The sequence below is a fragment of the Glandiceps talaboti genome, chromosome 21 (genome assembly GCF_964340395.1).
Source record: "Glandiceps talaboti chromosome 21, keGlaTala1.1, whole genome shotgun sequence".
Classification (NCBI taxonomy): Eukaryota; Metazoa; Hemichordata; class Enteropneusta; family Spengelidae; genus Glandiceps; species Glandiceps talaboti.
In genome coordinates this window covers 9,414,794-9,433,646 of record NC_135569.1, presented here as the reverse complement: position 1 = coordinate 9,433,646, position 18,853 = coordinate 9,414,794, and the positions used below count along the sequence as shown (strand labels likewise).

The 18,853-nt window shown below is 36.0% G+C and overlaps 2 protein-coding genes across 2 annotated transcripts; one reads left to right on the top strand and one right to left on the bottom strand.

Annotated features, from left to right (window-relative positions):
• Positions 1-1,475: 1,475 nt before the first annotated feature.
• On the bottom strand, positions 1,476-3,336 carry LOC144451825 (uncharacterized). Its single transcript, XM_078142727.1, has 3 exons — positions 3,111-3,336; positions 2,019-2,516; positions 1,476-1,756 (listed from the first exon to the last, which is right to left on the bottom strand). Exons 1-3 carry the CDS (start codon positions 3,334-3,336, stop codon positions 1,476-1,478), a joined length of 1,005 nt encoding a protein of 334 aa, XP_077998853.1.
• Positions 3,337-4,864: 1,528 nt separating this feature from the next.
• Positions 4,865-18,840, top strand: LOC144451876 (ubiquitin carboxyl-terminal hydrolase 5-like). The gene is made up of 21 exons (XM_078142791.1): positions 4,865-4,975; positions 6,490-6,615; positions 7,097-7,157; positions 7,540-7,661; positions 8,599-8,693; positions 9,020-9,255; positions 9,819-9,913; positions 10,386-10,525; positions 10,926-10,982; positions 11,718-11,789; positions 12,037-12,118; positions 12,841-12,963; positions 13,379-13,532; positions 13,756-13,936; positions 14,120-14,208; positions 14,917-15,024; positions 15,534-15,677; positions 16,073-16,197; positions 16,535-16,640; positions 17,099-17,183; positions 18,235-18,840. Exons 1-21 carry the CDS (start codon positions 4,871-4,873, stop codon positions 18,320-18,322), a joined length of 2,394 nt encoding a protein of 797 aa, XP_077998917.1. The 5' UTR covers positions 4,865-4,870; the 3' UTR covers positions 18,323-18,840.
• The last annotated feature ends 13 nt before the right edge of the window (positions 18,841-18,853 follow it).

The following is an 18,853-nucleotide window of genomic DNA, read 5'->3' as shown; positions in this document are numbered from 1 at the left end:
CAACAACAACATAAAAATCAAAGCAAAACCGAAAAATCCCACAACCTTCAAAAACTTGACATATATAATATAAATGTACAAAAATGATTCAAAAAAATTCAAAAGGCAATGATAGAGCTATTTCTGGGTGTCTGGAGACATTAGTACAAAAGGTTTGTTCTTTGGTTTTCATAGAAAAATACAAAAAAGACATATACACGCATGTTTATCGTAATAAGATACAAAAGAACCATAAATTACATTATTTTTAACGTCAATTTTCGATGGCAGTTTGGAGCTTAATATTTCACCTACTCTCTTTGATAAAGGATATCAAAATATATAAAAGATAATGAAGTCCCTCAGTTGGGATAACAAAATAGCGAGGGAAAAGAGAAAAATTGGTAAAAGATACCAGCTAGTTTAAAGTTAGTATATAGTTTTGATTTCATTTCTTAATTTGTTCTATTTAAATATTTTAAAGTTGTGTGTCATGGAAACGAAACTTTAAAACTAATAATAAAATCCTAATGTTTCATGTATCAAAGTTGAAGGGATGTCCACAAATCTCATAATTTTTTGATATCCTAGATGGTTCTCCCTTTCCCTAACAATGGAATGTCACTAGATTAAAGAAATATGGTATTATAAAGTCAGGTGGCAGTTCTCAATAAATTTATCTCTGAAATGTCAGTCAATGAAATCAAAATTAGGCTACTAGCTACAATCATTGACAGTATTTCTGCAATGAATGTTGTTGTGTACATTACTGTAATCACTCATTGTGTCGAGAGGTATTAACAACAAAACTTTCAGTCTACCCTCCCCAGCATTGATTATAACAGTACCATCTACTACTATGGCACTTGCAGTCTCAATTTTCTAAGATAGACACAAACTGAAACTGTTGTTGTGACATGTTGATATACTACTCTGGCAGCAGAGGTCTTGGTTTACTAAGATAGACACAAACTATTGTTGTGACATGTTGATATAAGCTATTGAATGGACGTTAGTTTGCTATGAAAGCTCTTACCTTGCAGTGTACATTTTGTGGATTTCCAATGACACACAATAGAGGCACTGCTATACACTTGTATGTTATCTAACCCATCAAATAATAATAATTTTAATGTGTGTCTATCTTAGTAAAACAGACACCTCATTTGCCAGAGTAGTATGGCCATGTCTTACAATCTCAAGCAATATCATATTCCATCCGTAATTACTAACTATGTACAACAGTGGCAGTTTATTAAAGGTGACGTTTGTTCATAACTTTGAAGATAATACCATCATGTTAAAAAACATGTTGTGAATGTTTCAGCATGAATTTACTTGACAGTTACTCATGTGTTTAGCAATAATTCTGAACTCACAGTGTAGATAATTTGATTCCAGAGCAAGGAAAAACATTTTTGATTGTAGCTACTCATCTGGTGTTATGGCTCAACAGTAACATTGTTGGATGCAGCATGACTATTCAAAGTCTTCATTTACATATTTTCCTTGTCTATCATGACACCCACCAACCGGGATGGGGTACCGGCATTTCCAATACTGGTTCTCTTGTTCCGTAGTGGACTTTGTGGAGTTTTGTTTAGGGAGCCGTTAACTGACAATTTTCTTCTACACAGAGCTTTAGGTGAGTTTGCAGTACTGATGACGCACAGTGGGGATCGTTGTGGGGATGACATCATCAGAGCACGACTTCTGTTGGTATTACCAATTTCATAGCTTTTCCTTGGTTTCTGCATTCTGAGACCCTTGTTTGTTTCTAATGAGGACAATAAAAATATGGGAAAGTTAAATAATTAATACTCTTTCTACGGGGGTGGGGGTATTTGTTTCTCCACAAAAACTACAAGTTGTGAAAAAACAGACATCGACGTCATCAGATACTTCTTCAAACACATCGACATTGGGTACTTTTTGCTTTTTTTTTTCTTGTTGAAAAATACATCACACCTGTTACTGGAAACAATAGTCAACAAACAAACAAACATTCAGATGCTATAAAATTATTTTGTTGTGGTTACCTGTGGCAACAGTCATGACAGCAGCATCCACATCTGACCCAGGTTCTGATTCCAGTGATGTCTTCCTCTCCATCATCTGAGACAACTCTTTCTGATACTGAGGTGTGTTCATTTCTTCCAATCCTCCTATCGCCACGGGAACAGTTTCCACAAATACTGACTCATTCTCTTCATCCTTAACCTCTTCCACTGCTTCATCTGTTTCCAGCTCAACCACGTCATCTGAAATTGCACCCTCTGGTGTTGAAGGTCTGTCCATCTGATGATTATTTTCTTCTCCCTCTTCTTCTTTACTCCCCTGAGTTTCGGACAGTGTTGTGTTGGCGATGGACCGTTCCAATGCTTCAACCACAAGTGTGTCAGTATTTTCTGTCTTAGTAGTACTTTCACTTGAGTTATCAGGACTTTTGATGCTTGTAGTCTCACTCAGATTTATGTCTGATATGTTGGACTGTTTTTCAAAGGCTTGAATTTGTCTTCTGATGTCGGAAACTGATACTATGAAAAATAAAAAAATAAATACATACATTTACATGAGGCAGTGTTTACCATTACCGTAGGTAGAAGTTTAAAAATTGCCTGAATCAAGATCAAACAGCAACATCTGTTATTGAGAGATGAAATAATACAATGTCCTCCTAAAGTCACTGGACACTGTCATACAAGTCTATATCATTCATAACTGAACTGTTTAAATATCAGGTGGTGAAGGCTTCAAGTGATTCAGTCAAAATATATGGAGTAAAATGCCTAGAACTTTTATCATTATGACTCACAATTTTTTTTATATCATTTATTGGGGGGCAAACTTTCTCCCTTCTACTACTCTAACTGCTATTTAAACTAGAAGCATGCGATATATATATCAGTACATAAAAAACAACCGCTTCCTGCCAGCGATGTCCACAACTCACAAAGCTGTGAGAGAGTCTAGCTAGAATGACAACACATTCATTGCCATCTTAAACCATGCTAACTAAACATAAAATGTTAAAAGTTTTCATTATTTCTTTCATTTTATCATTAACACTGACAGATGTAATGAAACTCAGTTAATAAGGAACTCTTCCAAGATGGAGGTCAATGTCTTACCTTTATGATGCGTTTTCTCAAAGATAATTGGAGTTCTGGCGATATCAACGCTTGGTGACCTCGGGTCAACCACAATGCGATTTTTGACAATCTGTATAGGTGTTCTATCTATACCAGTGGATGGTGACCTAGGGTCAATGGCAGCTAAAACTCTTTTATTGACTGGAGGAGTACCAGGTTTATCTTTCCCTTTGACTTCAATCGTCTTGCTTTCTCCATTTCCCATGATGCCTGGTATAATATTTCTTACAAATACTGAGATAGGAGACAGAGAGATATACTTTTTAAAAATGATGTTTGATAACTGGTATGATTGAAAATAAAAAAATGACATTACGGTATTTGGCACAAGTTGCAGTGACAATATATGTCCGCTAATCTTCATTCTTGTCACCTTTCAAAAAAATATCTTTCATATTTTATTTACATAATCATTTGGGATAAGTTTTGTCTCAGACAAAGAAGATTTCCCTGTCTTTTGTTCTTTGCAGCCTGTAAGGTACATCCTGTGCCCTCACACATCGTCACCCCGATCAGAGAGGGGGCAGGTAAGGGTAGAGCAACACAGCATATCTTACAGTCTAAACTCTTTGTTGAATCTTTCATTGTGTCAATAATTTTCCAACCTATTAGTATTACATCATTGTAGCAGGCTACTACTAGATCAGTCCAATTACAGTTACAATGTAAATATCACACGAATGGATAAAATGTGTGATTAACACCTAAGGTTGTAAGGGTGAACTTTGGTTTGCCTTATCACTGCTATACACTATCACAAGATATGGTTGGTTACTATCTTTGCTCCTGGGTTGTCCTCTCAGCTAAGAAGATAAGCAAGTACTGCAAATCAGAGCCCATCACAAATCACTGAAAACATGTTTTTTTTCTCATATCAAGCATAAACAGAAGACATAGTCAGTCACAGAGAGATGAGATCAACAAGTGCATGCTATGGCAATACGTCCATTGCCTCGTGCACTTGTTTTCTTCTGGTTTACACACAAAATTATTTTGATTGAGTTGTAATGCTATGCCGTTACAATGACAGGTCTGCACTTTATTGAAGCTTTGACAAGTGCGTTAAATAAGTAAGAAAATAGCCAGTTTATATTTTAAACACGGAGACTCAATGCCCAACAACAATGGTTTTGCAACCACCTAAGCTGCAAGTTGCAACTGTAGTCAGTTTCGTCAAACTTTCGAGGATGGTCGCTTTCAAACTATCAACGTATTACTGGGCAAATGCATGTGTGGTTAAATCCATGAATAACAGTTAGTTGCAGTATAGTTGCAAGTAACAATTATTTGCGTAGGGCCACTGTACTGTCAGGTGCTTGCCCATGGCCCGCGGGAAGCCATACAACTTGAAACGACCGAAACCATTCTCCGATTTCTCGGGGACCATTCGTGACTGACACACGTCGCATGATCACCAAAACCTAAGCGTTTATAACCAGCAAAGACAGAATCTAAATTACCCTTTCGTTACAAATTATCTAGACTTTATGAACAATAACTTTAGATTGACAAAAAGAGTTGTTCTTACCGTATTACCGTAGAATATACTTGCCGAACTCGTGTACAATGCAACGCTGTAGTAATTGTTTTTGTTACGTTCAATAGAGGTTTTAAATTTACCGCCCTAGCCAATCATACACGACTTTACACAGACCCATTTGTTCAGTACAACGTTAATGATTGGCTTTGAAATGAAGGCTCGTTAAATCTCGCGAGATTTGTCTGCATCTGCTGCTAAGATGGCCGCCGTCGAAGTGTTGCATGCTTTTCAAGATTCAATAAAAATCCCACTAGGTGGCGACAAAATATACAAGGATGAGTGCTGTTTTTCATTTGATAATCCGGTGAGTATATAAAACATTTATAATGAAATAAAACGTATCTCCTCTCTCAGTTTTATTTCGATAGCCAGTCACAGTTCCGGGTTGTATGTCAATGATCTAAGTGATTCACCATGACAAGCAACAATGCAATGCATTTAGATGAGACTCACAGTTACGATATAAAACGTGATTAAAATTTTTGACGATCAGTTCATTTTATTTTGTTGATTTTTAATAGTAGCGGTTACAAAGAAGCAACCGTTCGCTATGTCTCTTAGTCGTGCTTGCGTGTAGGGGGGGGGGGGGGGTTCGTCCAAGTTTTATTACAGAAACTGAAAGAAACCGTCCTGTGATTTACAATTGCTATTGTATATAAGTTATACTACACAATGAGTCGGCTGCTGCCAAACTTGTACGTTGCTAGAATAACTTTGGTACATTTGTCGAACTAACATAAAGACAAGAACAAAGTATCTGAGTGATCAGTCAGTTATGAATAAATGTAAACATCAAATTGCTAGTGGTGGAGTAAAGAAGTTGGAAAGTTGGAAGTAACAGGCCAATATTAGATTTGCGTAATTTCAAATTTTAACTGAAATGAAAGACTTTCTGTAATTTCAATTATTTTGTTACAAAATACAGGAATATGGAAATACCTGTATATTTACTTTGCAACCTCTAAACTAGTGTAATGGTCCCCCTCTTTTGATTATATTCATTTAATTTTTTTTACAAAAAAAAAAAAAAATGATGGGAACATGAGCTGTTAAACTCATTTTTCTATTTAAGATTAATTTTTCAGATAAGATGTATTTTAAATTTGGTATAATGTGGTGAAAACTTTTGATTATCAGTTTTCAATTTAATGACACTGATAATAGTCCTGACAGTAGGTAATTACTTGAAACCTGGAAACTTTCGCTAAAGACATATTTTCACTTAGTTTGCTAGAAAACAAAAATGTGAAAAAAAGGTTGTGTCTAAAAATGCCACCTTGTATATAAAGACAGTTCACCGGGCTTAGATTGTGAATAGAAGTCTTTGGGATCAAGTTGAAGACTGTTAATTTGCAAAGTTTTGTAGCGATGTGAATATTCAGGTTTATAGTATTCCTTGCAATTTTCTACCAAAATGAACAGTTTGACTTATGAGCTAGTCCCATATTTTTATGCAAATGTCCAAGACATGTATGTAGACATTGGCTTAGGATTAAAATTTTTGTGTAAAAAAAGTTGTTTGGCAGAGTTACGCCGGTAGTAAAAGTTACCTCAGAAGAAAAGAATGGGTATATCACATGTCTGTGGTTAAATTAAACATTATGGGTCCATTTATAAATTAGTGTTAATGTAAATAGAACATCAAAGTACTGTTTGCTCATCTTTCATTTGGTTAATTAATCAAAGCAAGCATTTTGATCTGGGACTGTATAAAACATTTTGTTGTCAAGTTTTATTTATTTTAATGTTTGAGGAAAGAAGTTTGAAAATTTCAGTCTTTGCAATGTCTGATATGTTGTCTATTTGTTGTATTTGTAGGAATCGGAGACAGGACTGTACGTATGCATGAATACATTTTTGGGATTTGGTAAAGAACATGTGATGCGACATTTTCACAAGACAGGCAGTTCCCTGTACTTGCATCTGAAAAGAGTAAAGAAATTGGTAAGTTCAGAATATTTAGATATTATTCCCCAGTATTTCAGGGCCTTTGTCACTACGATTCACTTGATGAGTGGTAACAACCCTTAGGCCATGAGTATTTTCTGGCTGAATGAAGAAAAATATTGGAGAATAACATAATTATACCAGCACCAGTAATATCATTTATCAAAGAAAATTGGGGAAAGTAATGGTAATTTTGAACGTTATGACGTAGAATGACTTGGGAGTATGTAATCCATACTTTTTTGTTGTAAATAGTTTGTGCATGATATAATAATAATAATATATGTAGTAACTGATATGAAAATTTCTATTCCATAAGTATGGAGTGGAAATTGAGAATGGCCTATAACCTTAATAAAGAGTATTAGTGAGTGGTTGATGTAGATCAATTTAGATCCTTGAGTGCATATCAAAATAATCAGATATTAAATTGATATCAAAATTAATTAGTTGATTATTTAATTTGTGAATTTTACAGAAACCTAAAGCAGATGTTAAAGAAGACCCACCTAAGAAGAAGCCAACAAGACTTGCTATTGGTAAGAAAGGAGTTATGATACTAATTTACACTTCATATATCAACACATCATGTTTGTGTGGGGTTGGGGTGGGGTGGGGGTGGGGGGGTGGGGTGGGGGTTGGGTGGTGGATAAGATCCATGTTGACCGAGTTTGTGTTTGTAACTGAATACATGGAAAAAAGCTAAACGAAATGTGTTAAAAGTTATTATACATATAATAACAAACATTTTGCACATTTATTGACTTTTGCAAGTTATTGAGTTACAAACAAGGACTTGGTATAGGTAGTTTCACATTGATTTTTCAAGTTGAAGTCATGATAAAATTGTTTTATAAATGAAACATCCAAAATAAATACCCCAATCCTCATCCATACGACCACTTTAATTCATATACATAGGTGTGGAGGGTGGCTTTGATGTAGAAGATGAACAAGAATATGAATATGAAGAAACCAATGCTATTGTTATACTCCCAGACTTTGTAGAAGTATCATTACCTAATCCTAGTCTCCCTGAAAAGGTAAGTGTTGACAGTTATACTACAAGAATACATATACAGCCCATTTCACATTACCATAAGTGTTGTACTGCAAGAATACATGTACAGCCCATTTCACATTACCATAAGTGTTGTACTGCAAGAATACATATACAGCCCATTTCACATTACCATAAGTGTTATACTGCAAGAATACGTACACAGCCCATTTCACATTACCATAAGTGTTATACTGCAAGAATATGTACACAGCCCATTTCACATTACCATAAGTGTTGTACTGCAAGAATACATATACAGCTGATTTCAAAGTACCATTCACCTGCTCTGTTTGATACATCCACACAGAAACCAATAAGAAACTGCATATTCTAAACTAAGGTAGCAAGATTGCAATTTCTTACTACATGTGAAGTAAACCATTTAATGTACTGCTACTAGAAGCAGGCACATGGGCACTAACACTTTTTCATGTCTGCACGGTGGCACTTTAGTTCACTTTATTTTGACAAAATGTTGCAAGAACTATATGCATTCAGTCTTTCTATCTTAAAGTGTGGCATGTCTAGATTCTTATTGGTTTTTGCGTTCTTGTATCAAACAGAGCTATTGAAGGGTAACTTGAAAAGGTTTTGTGTTCAGTTCATCAATGTTTTTTCATTCTAAACGTGTGAAAACAGTGAAAAATATTGACATGCTCAGAAGAGAAGAGTTTGAATCATATTCAGTATACAGAAGAATGCATTATAAAAACACCAATATGTTTTTCAAATATTTGTACAGCTTTGGCCAAACAAACCTTTTGCCATGCCAAACATATATGTGTACGTTAGTACAATATTGCAAAGTACATAAGTGTGTTTCTTGCAATTTCAAGATGTTGTAGTTAAGACAATAGCCTCTCTGGTTGAGATATAGGTATCAGTATAAATAGTTCTGTTTAATCTTTCTACTTCAGGTTCAACTGTGTGTTATCGGGATAATGTCTGCTGAGTCCGCATCTAGGAAAGAAGAGATAGCAGCATGGGATGGAGAAAAGAGAGTTATTTCAAGGTGTGTTTACTTTCCAAACATTTTCCAGTCTCAGAATTTCAACTAATGTCTGTTTTTTTAGCATGGTGTTTCAAATGTTATAGCAATGTCTCAGCTGTATGTTTCAAAGACTGTCCTAGCTTTCCAGCACTGTTGTATGATTAGGTGCACTTCAACTTTCAGCCACTATTCAGGGAAACAGTTTTAGCACCACTTAACTAAAGGTTCAAACACTGAAACTGTCATTGACATTTGACTGCATTCTTTGAACTGCTGGAGTCAGTTTAATTCATGTTTCATAGTGATAATAAATAAACGATGTGATTGTGTTTGTGTACTTTCACCAGGCATGCTGCCAATTTACCACAACATGATAATGGTAAAAAGGTACCACCGAAAGGCTGGAAGTGCGAAATGTGCGACAAGACAGAAAACCTATGGTTGAATTTGACAGATGGTAGTGTGTTATGTGGACGACGTTACTATGATGGTACTGGGGGTAACAATCATGCACTGGAACACTATGATAGAACGAGGTATCCATTGGCTGTTAAACTAGGCACTATCACTCCCAATGGGGCAGGTATGTTGGACATTACGACAGAACTGAGTATCCATTGGCCATCAAGTAATTACTATCACTCCCAGTTGGGCAGTTAGGTTGAACCCTTTAGATAGATCAGACTAAGTACTCATTGGCTGTTAAGCTATGTTTGTCGCTCTCAATATTGGGCAGTTATGTTGATAGTTTTGCTGCTAGACCCCTCTGGCTATTGTGCTCACTGTGAAGGCAACCGAAGGTCGCTAGCTGAGTGAGGGCGCTAGCCCGAATGGATGTTCCACCCTCATATCTATCAGAAGCAAGCCCGAGGTCTAGCAGCTAGACTAGTATGTTGAATGCTGTGACTTATATTAATTTATCCTTGATGTGACAATGGGTGACCGTAGTAGATACAGATGACATTTCATGTTTAATTACAAATTCAAAATTACTTTTCTACAGCCAACAATCACTCATTTGTATCCGTGAAGCATCTGTCTATAAGATAAAGTTTTTGCAATGATAATTGTTGATTTATTGTGAGCAGGTTCTCATAAGATGGTGATTATCTTGTGTTGATGTTAGTATTATCTGATGTGTTACAGATGTATACTCATACGATGAAGATGACATGGTGGAAGACCCCCAGTTAGCACAGCATCTACAGCATTTTGGTATTAATATGATGGCTATGGAGAAGGTAAGTACTTACAGACAGACATGGAGTTAACTTTGCCCAGTGTTTGTAACGCAATAAATTGCAAAAAAGCTAGAAATGTCTGAAAAGTTTGTTATTACAGTATAATAACAGACATTTTATACATTTTTTAAGTTTCGGCAATTTATTGAGTTACAAACATGGACTTGTTATATGTTGTTTCACATTCTTTTTCTAGTAGGAAAACATAGTAGTGTTTTATGAAATAAAAAATCCAAAATAAATATTGGTGTGTCATCCATATGGTCACTTTAGTATCGTAAGCTCATTCATACTTCATGAATATTCAGTGACAACAATGTGATTTTCATGATAGAAAGTAAACACAATCAAAGACATCAACATATTCTTGTATTTTCAGACAGATAAAACAATGACAGAATTGGAAATTGATTTGAAAGTGATTTGAAAAAAAAAGACAGACTATAACATGGATGTATTTTTGAATCCACAGACAGATAAAACGATGACAGAACTGGAGATTGATTTGAATTACCAATTGAAAGCTGAATGGGATACCATCCAGGAAGCAGGAAAGAAATTAGTACCGTTATATGGACCTGGATATACTGGCATGCAGAACCTGGGAAACAGGTAACTTTTAAACGCTGATTATGAATACACATACTTTTGTTAAAGCATTGTTTTTCATTAAAAGCAGAGTTCAGTTGCCCAAATACAATTGTGTATGACAGTGTTGGTGAATAACCAGTTTGATCTAGTGTAAACTGGTTGATGATATGCCATAGATTATTATTTGATATCACTGATAAGAATTAGGTTCAGAGTGGAACTAGTTTGAACTGGTTTGAACCAGTTCTATGCAGCTTGAACTGGTTCAGAAACTAGTTCTTGATAAGGGATGGTAAAAATTGTCTGTCAAATTGTCCTTTAATATCTTATTACACCCTAACAATCATTGTATGACCTTATGATGGAAAAAATTCAATAATTGTACTTTTTGGTGATAGTTTTTCATTCATTCCTATTACAGTTGTTACATGAATTCAGTAGTGCAAGTGTTATTTTCAGTACCTGATTTCATCCAAAAGTAAGTACATTTTATTACAACTTACAAGCTGATTAAAATCCGATGTAGTGTACACTTCGCGATTTCTTTTTGGCTGTTACGTTTACTGTTGTTTGTTCTTTTTTGAGCGCTCATTACATACATCTGACACAATATCATGATAGTGAGTGCATGAGTGTATACACTTCCAAAATTACACATGTACCAGAGATTACTTGCACCGATGTGTGTGCACGTACTAGTGGTATTTGCAGTGCAGTGCAATACTGAAAACAATATGCAAACCTGCATGCAAATGATATGCAAATGAGTGCTCACATGTTCCCACAGTATGAATTTTAGGTAGTTTTGAGTTTTGGTTTAAACATATGTAATAATAACAGAACCCTATGCTGTGTTAGTTCCAGTGTGTGTACTCAGGGATATTTGCTCTCACGCTTGTGGTGTTTTTTGCTGCACTTTTACTTGCTACAGTTGTGAATGTACAGCCACAGAGATTGTTACAAACACTCATGTAAATGTTCCGAGTACACCACACTAACACTCTCGCATCTTGGGATTTTGTCACATTACCAGTACATCAACTGGACTGTTGTGTAAAGTACAGATGTTAAATTTAAAGGAAGTAAAAAGCTATAGGTTGTCATAAGTGTATCGGCAACCATGTTCCTACTGAAGTTTCCGTATTGGCTGTAATTTGTGATATATATTAACTGTACTGAGTTATATAACTTTGGTCTTGTCGTCTTTCTCTAGATATGCAAACAGCTCAGAAACTATCTTTAACCAGACATCAGCAGATCCCACCAAAGAGTTCAACACGCAAATGTAAGCTTATTATGAATATGTGTATGTAATCTATGTGTTACAGGGAAGGAGGGAGGGAGGGAGGGAGGGAGAGAGAGAGTGTGTGTGGGAGGGAGGGAGAGTGTGTGAGTGCATTATGTGAGAGGGGGAGGGAGAGAGTGTATGTGAGTGCATTATCCCAGTCTTGCTGTTTGTAAACAGAATCGAACAAATAGTGAATATAGAAGTGTCTATAATATGAATCATATATAATATTGACTGATTACAGGGCAAAGTTAGGATGTGGTTTACAATCTGGTGCATATTCTAAGAAACCTGTGTTAAGTGGAGAAGGTGATGATGCAGACAAGGTAAGAATTAATGTCTTAGCATGATAACATTGAAAAAGGTCTATGTCTGTTTAGGTTTTACGTAAATCATTGTTTGGCAGAAAAAACAACTCAGATATATAAGAAATAGACTGACAGATCAGCCATTGAGGGCGCTCCACAAACGACTGAAGGAGAACTGTGTCATTACTATTCTGCAACATAAGGTTACATCCAATCATATCATGCCTTTACAGTTTCACAGAAACTAAGGGACTATCATGCAATGTCACACAAGCGCAATTAGCGAACTTTGTTCATTTAGAGGGGAAGAGTCAATGTGATTACTGAACTTCATTTTTGTACTTCTAACCAACTTTTGACGGAAAACTTTCACTCCTTCAATGATAACAGCTTTTGTATTTACGACTGAGATGTTGATAAGTTGATAAAAAATTTACTTCTAATGTGAGATATGGTGTTGGATTTCTGGTAGTATTTTAATGTTTTTACAACCATGTTTTACATTACATTGATCGTAGTGGTGTGACCGCTTCAATTTTCATCATAGTTTACATCATATATAAACGTTTGATGTTGCGCTTGTGAACATTCGTTTAGGGGAGGGGGAGGGGATTTTGACCTATCGAATGATGTCCGTTTGTTGAGCTTGTGTGACATTGTGCAATCATCCCTAAGTCAGTTTAATTAACAGTACGTTCTGTCTGTTTGTTTGTTTGTTTGTTTGTTTGTTTGTGACACAGGGCCAGGAGGGAATAGCACCCAGAATGTTTAAATCATTGATTGGAAGGGGACATTCAGAGTTTTCCACCAACAGACAACAAGATGCACAGGAATACTTTCTACATCTTATCAACATTATAGAGGTAAGTCCTTTCAAGGTGGATAAACTCAACAAAGATCTGGTTGTCTGAATCTTATATCAGTCGTCATGGAAATACAGTAATCTTATTGAGCCTATGAACTTTACGCAAGATGTAAGAGCACATGTAAACAAAACACATCTACTCCAGTGTTCACTCGATTTTTTTAATTTCACCTGCACAAATCTACTGAGGTGCCTTTTTCTTGATGAGCGCACCCAACATAAAGACTTAATAAACTTTTGTTTTACTACACATTTAGTCCATTGTAGAATTATATACTAGTATAGCCTAAATCACATTGCCTTGTAGTAATGATTTTATGGATTCTTTTGCACTGAAATAAGTTGAGGTACCATCAATCCATGTAACTGTTTACAGTCAAGGTTTACAGTGATTTTTTTTTGCACTTCTGTAGAAAAACAGTCGAGGTACCACCAATCCATGTGACTGCTTTAAATACAAAGTTGAAGAAAGAATCCAGTGTACTCAGTCAGGTCAAGTGAGGTATAAACAGAGAGATGATTTCTTACTTGCACTACCAATTCCATTGGAAGCTGCTACTAACAAAGGTGATATTTGTCTTATATTTGTTGAAAGAACATCCTTTTGGTCCTTGTGGCGATTACAAAAGAAAACTGAAAAAAAGCCAATACCCTACAACCTAAAATACCTGATCAAAGCGCCCTCTTGTGAGTGATTGTCAACCATTTTGACCAATCAGTGTCAATGTAGTAAGTATTCAGTCAGTTGCAAGATTTCTGATATTGACCAATCACAATCTTTGTTTTATAGATGAAGTAGCAGCATTTGAACTGAAGAAGAAAGAGTATGAGGAGAAGAAAGAAATGATGAATGCAAGTGAGATAGTCAGACCCAGAATACCTTTATCTACATGTCTACAGACATTCAGTGCACCAGAAATAGTTGATGACTTTTACAGTACGGCAATCCAGGCCAAATCTACAGCATCAAAGTAAGTCAGGAGAAGAAAAACAATTCTTTTCTGTTTGCTATGTTGACAAGCCAAAACAAGTTGTTGTGTGAAAGTACCTCGCAATGGTACCTGAAGTTAATAATGGAAACGAAACTTGGCATCATAAAATTTGGGCAGTATATATGTTAGAAAGTATTTCATAATCATATTTTTCCTCCACAGGACAACAAAGCTTGCATCTTTCCCAGATTATCTAGTGATTCAGCTCAAAAAGTTTACCCTGAGTGACGATTGGACACCAAAGAAATTAGGTAAAGTATGGATAATAATTTAATAGTTGCTAAAGTTTGAGAACTCTGGCAGCAAAAAATAAAAGTTTTGTAAAATTGTTCTAATTGTGAAATCATATTAATACCATAATTTAGTTAATAAAAACCTATTATTAAAGTCATGTCAATATCATAATTTAGTTAATAAAAACCTATTATTAAAGTGAATGACAGATTGGCAGATTGAGTGTTACAATGGAACACTCCCAAACATGGTTATTTGGTGGAGACATTGTGATTAATTATGCTTTGGACATTGTTTTGGTTGTCTGAGATAATATCAGCTGTTTCTGATATTGAAAGTATTGTGTGTCTGGCAACCTTGAATGATTGTCATTTTAATAGTCAAACAATTTTCTAGTTACACTCGTGCAATAAGCTGATTTTCATCTCGCGGCAGATCTCACAAGATCCCACTTGAGCCATTGCATCCATAGCAAGTATGTGAGGGTGGTCAAGCTGAAAGTGTCAAATGCTAAGCAACACTAATGTTCTCAACATCATCGCACATGGCCATGGTGAAAGCTTCACCACAATCACATGTTTGACAACCATTGTTGCTAGGCATATTTGCATATCTCGCCAGATATCCCATGCGATGTAAAATCCCTTATCATAATGATTTTGAGTAGATTGTACTTTTGCACAAAACTGTGATCTCAGTTGTAACATTACCTTGTAATTTTATAGATGTTAGTGTAGATGTGTCGGATGAGTTAGACTTATCAGCTCTACGTGGTCAAGGACTTCAAGCTGGTGAGACTGAGTTACCAGAAGGAGATGGACCACCAGCACCAGGTAAGAAAGAACCCCATCAGATTACAAAGTTAAATATGGAGTGAGAGTTAGTGTTGGATGTTACACAAAGTGAATACAGAAGTGTTTTATTTTGCAAACATTTAACTAGTCTGTAAGATACAGACATTCGTGCCATGCTATCAGCCAGCACTCATTGGGCTGAACAACACGACATATCTTACAGTCTAACATTTAACATGCCGAAACTTTATGAAAATGTACTTTATTATCCAAGAATTGTGTGTCTTGAAACTGGCATATAAACTTCCACATAATAGTTGGAATCAGGGATTGTGAAAGCTTGGATTATGACTCGATGCAACGCAACACACTGTTTGTCAACAAACAAGAAGCATTTCACCTAAATACCTGGTCACCAACTAAGGAATATTTTTCCTTCATCCTGTTCATTTGCTTGTTATCCAACAAGGAAACTAATATTGATGATCTAAGGATTGAAACTCAAACTATTTTGTTTTCTGTTAATATATTTTCTTTTGTGTGTTTAGAGCCAGAGATTGATGAGTCTGTAGTGAATCAGTTGGTTGATATGGGCTTTGACAGGAATGGCTGTAGGAAAGCTGTTATCCGTACTAATAACCAAGGATCAGAAGCTGCAATGCAATGGGTTCTAGAACATATGAGTGATCCAGGTATGTCACTTGTAACTTGTACCTGTCTTAACTCCCGTATCACATTTCTTGCCCTACCTCACCTCTTCACATCATGTCTTTCCTTACCTTGCCGCATCTTGTCTTGTCTAACTTGTCTGGTCTTGTCTCTCATCTCCTCTCCCCTTGTCTCCTCTCCTCTCATCTCATCTTACCATCATTTCACCTCGTCTCGTCTCGTCTCGTCTCGTCTCGTCTAATTCTGTCTCATCTCATCTCTTTTTATCTTCTACTTTAACTATAGCCTCAGGTGGCTGTTAACGAACAGTCCATCATGCATTCCATGAATAACCAAATGATCTGTTTTGATGTACTAAAATACCCAGATTTTATTCATACCTCTAACCAATCACATCTATTGTATTATATGCCCTCAGACTTTGCTGAGCCACTACAAGTGGGTGGTGATGGTGGTGTGCAGCAAGCCAAGGAGGAAGACTTGGCTATGATAATGAGTATGGGTTTCACGAGAGACCAGGCATCAAAAGCTCTCAAAGCTACAGTAAGTGTTTGCAATACTCTATTTCTTCCTGTAGCATTTGAAGTGTGTGTGTGTGTGTGTGTGTGTGTGTGTGTGTGTGTGTGTGTGTGTGTGTGTCTGTCCTGTATGTGTGTGTATGTATGTATGTATGTATGTATGTATGTATGTATGTATGTATGTATGTATGTATGTATGTATGTATGTATGTATGTATGTATGTATGTATGTATGTATGTATGTATGTGTCTCTCTGTATCTCTGTCTGTCTGCATGCATGGTGTGTACATGTTATTAGTATTTTGATCTGTTCAAAGTAATAAAGTGATTGAGATACAATATCTTCTCTGTTCATTTCCAGAAAAATAATGTTGAAAGGGCTGTTGACTGGATATTTAGTCACACAGATGAATTGGAAGCCATGGAAACTGAACCAAGTGGACCAGCTTATAGAGATGGCAATGGAAGTAAGTCAAAACCACAATTCCACCTCAATATCAGGAAGTTACACATTTATCAACCGAATTGTAGTAACTTGGAACAATTTGCCTCACTCAGTGGTTACTGCACCATCGATTCACTGTTTTGAACAGCGCTTAGACAGTTTTTGGAGTGGGCAAGCCATTAAATATGATTACAAAGCCAAGTTACAGAACACATACAAGTCATTTTCAAAGGAACTCTCAACACTTGGATCTGGACATATTGGCTTGTAAAGCCTGCGCCCAGTACATACCTAAGTAAACCTTACTAAAACTAACACATACACTTTGTCTGTCCGTCCGTCCGTCTGTCTGTCTGTCTGTCTTGTCTGTCTATGTATGTGTGTATATTTATGTGTCTTTGTCTGTCTGTCTGTGTCTGTCTGTCTGTCTGTCACAAATTCCAATACTGATGATATTTCATAATATACTGTTAATTTCAGAATATAAACTGGTAGCATTTATCAGTCATATGGGTACATCAACTTCATGTGGTCACTATGTATGTCATATCTTAAAGGAAGGACGGTAAGTCTACATTTAGATCTTAGTGCCCAATATTTTTCTTAGTTCAGCCAAGGAAAATATGAGTGACCTAAGGGGCCTTTGTCACTATGACTCTGGCTACTGCATGGTATATGATACCAGTACATACACTTGGACTCAAACATGCGATATATCGTGTCCTTCTGTGTTAAATTCTGTTGTTAAAACGTATGGTTCAACAATATGAATAGGTAAAATATTGTATCACTTGGTCGACTGTCTCATTCTATTTTGACCCTCTAGAATGAGGTAAAATAGTATTGCATGTAATGAGAATAACCCAACCTTCTTGTTCTATTTTGACCCTCTAGCATGAGGTAAAATGTCATTGCAGGTACTGAGAATAAGTCAACCTTCTTGTTCTATTTTGACCCTCTAGTATGAGGTAAAATGTCATTGCAGGTACTGAGAATAAGTCAACCTTCTTGTTCTATTTTGACCCTCTAGCATGAGGTAAAATACTATTGCAGGTACTGAGAATAAGTCAACCTTCATGTTCTATTTTGACCCTCTAGCATGAGGTAAAATGTCATTGCAGGTACTGAGAATAAGTCAACCTTCTTGTTCTATTTTGACCCTCTAGCATGAGGTAAAATACTATTGCAGGTACTGAGAATAAGTCAACCTTCATGTTCTATTTTGACCCTCTAGCATGAGGTAAAATGTAATTGCAGGTACTGAGAATAAATTGACTTTCCTGTTCTATTTTGACCCTCAAGCATCAGTTACAATGCTATTGCAGGTACTGAGAATAAGTGAACCTTCTTGTTCTATTTTGACCCTCTAGTATGAGGTAAAATGCTATTACAGGTACTGAGAATAAGTCCACCTTCTTGTTCTATTTTAACCCTCTAGTATGAGGTCAAATGCTGTTACAGGTACTGAGAACTCCAGTGCCATCGAAGGCATTCATTGACATTAACATTATATATAATTTAATTATGGTTTTATGTAGGTATGTTCATTTAAATCAACTCAATCTTGTACCAGTCTGTTTTTAAGTCTAACAGTTGATAATATTTTCACCACACAGATGGGTTATATACAACGATAGGAAGGTAGCCATATCAGAGAACCCACCCAAGGACTTAGCGTATTTGTATCTATACCAAAGGATGTGAATATACTCAACTCCAGAAGTCAAAGTAAAGTGAAACTTGCACCGCTGATTGTAAAGTGTGCATTGTCAGTGCCATCAACTGTGAACTGTATGCAGTGCATAAACTAAAAACTTATGATATAGGTGTCAAAGACACTGAATATATATTATTGTACCTGAATTAGATTGATTTCTGCATTACAATGCAATGGTAAATTGTCATATTTGGCCACTCCCTAATTTGATCAATCAGTTCTTTTCATATTTGCATATTGTCGCCAATGGTAACGATGTTTCCAAAGTTACGCAGTCACTGGGAAATGGATTACATATTTGCATGATACTATGGTAAAGAATGTTTACCAAGTTACAATCACTATGGTGTTACTATGGTTACTGTTTCCCAAGTTACTATCACTATGGTGTTACTATGGTAACAGTGTTTCTCCGAGTTAAAATCGGAATGGGAACAGAGTACATTGATAAATTGTTAAGAATTAGGGTTAAGAATAAAGATCACATAGTGTTTAAGGATTATTGCAAGAATTATTTC

Excerpts from the sequence above, each read along its gene's own strand:
- LOC144451876 (XM_078142791.1), top strand. The coding sequence starts at position 4,871 with ATGGCCGCCGTCGAAGTGTTGCATGCTTTTCAAGATTCAATAAAAATC. Across the intron at positions 14,209-14,916 it reads TTGGACACCAAAGAAATTAG|ATGTTAGTGTAGATGTGTCG; the intron begins GTAAAGTATGGA and ends GTAATTTTATAG. Across the intron at positions 16,641-17,098 it reads TTATAGAGATGGCAATGGAA|AATATAAACTGGTAGCATTT; the intron begins GTAAGTCAAAAC and ends TGTTAATTTCAG.
- LOC144451825 (XM_078142727.1), bottom strand. The coding sequence starts at position 3,336 with ATGGGAAATGGAGAAAGCAAGACGATTGAAGTCAAAGGGAAAGATAAA. Across the intron at positions 2,517-3,110 it reads TGAGAAAACGCATCATAAAG|TATCAGTTTCCGACATCAGA; the intron begins GTAAGACATTGA and ends TATTTTTCATAG. Across the intron at positions 1,757-2,018 it reads TGTCATGACTGTTGCCACAG|AAACAAACAAGGGTCTCAGA; the intron begins GTAACCACAACA and ends TGTCCTCATTAG.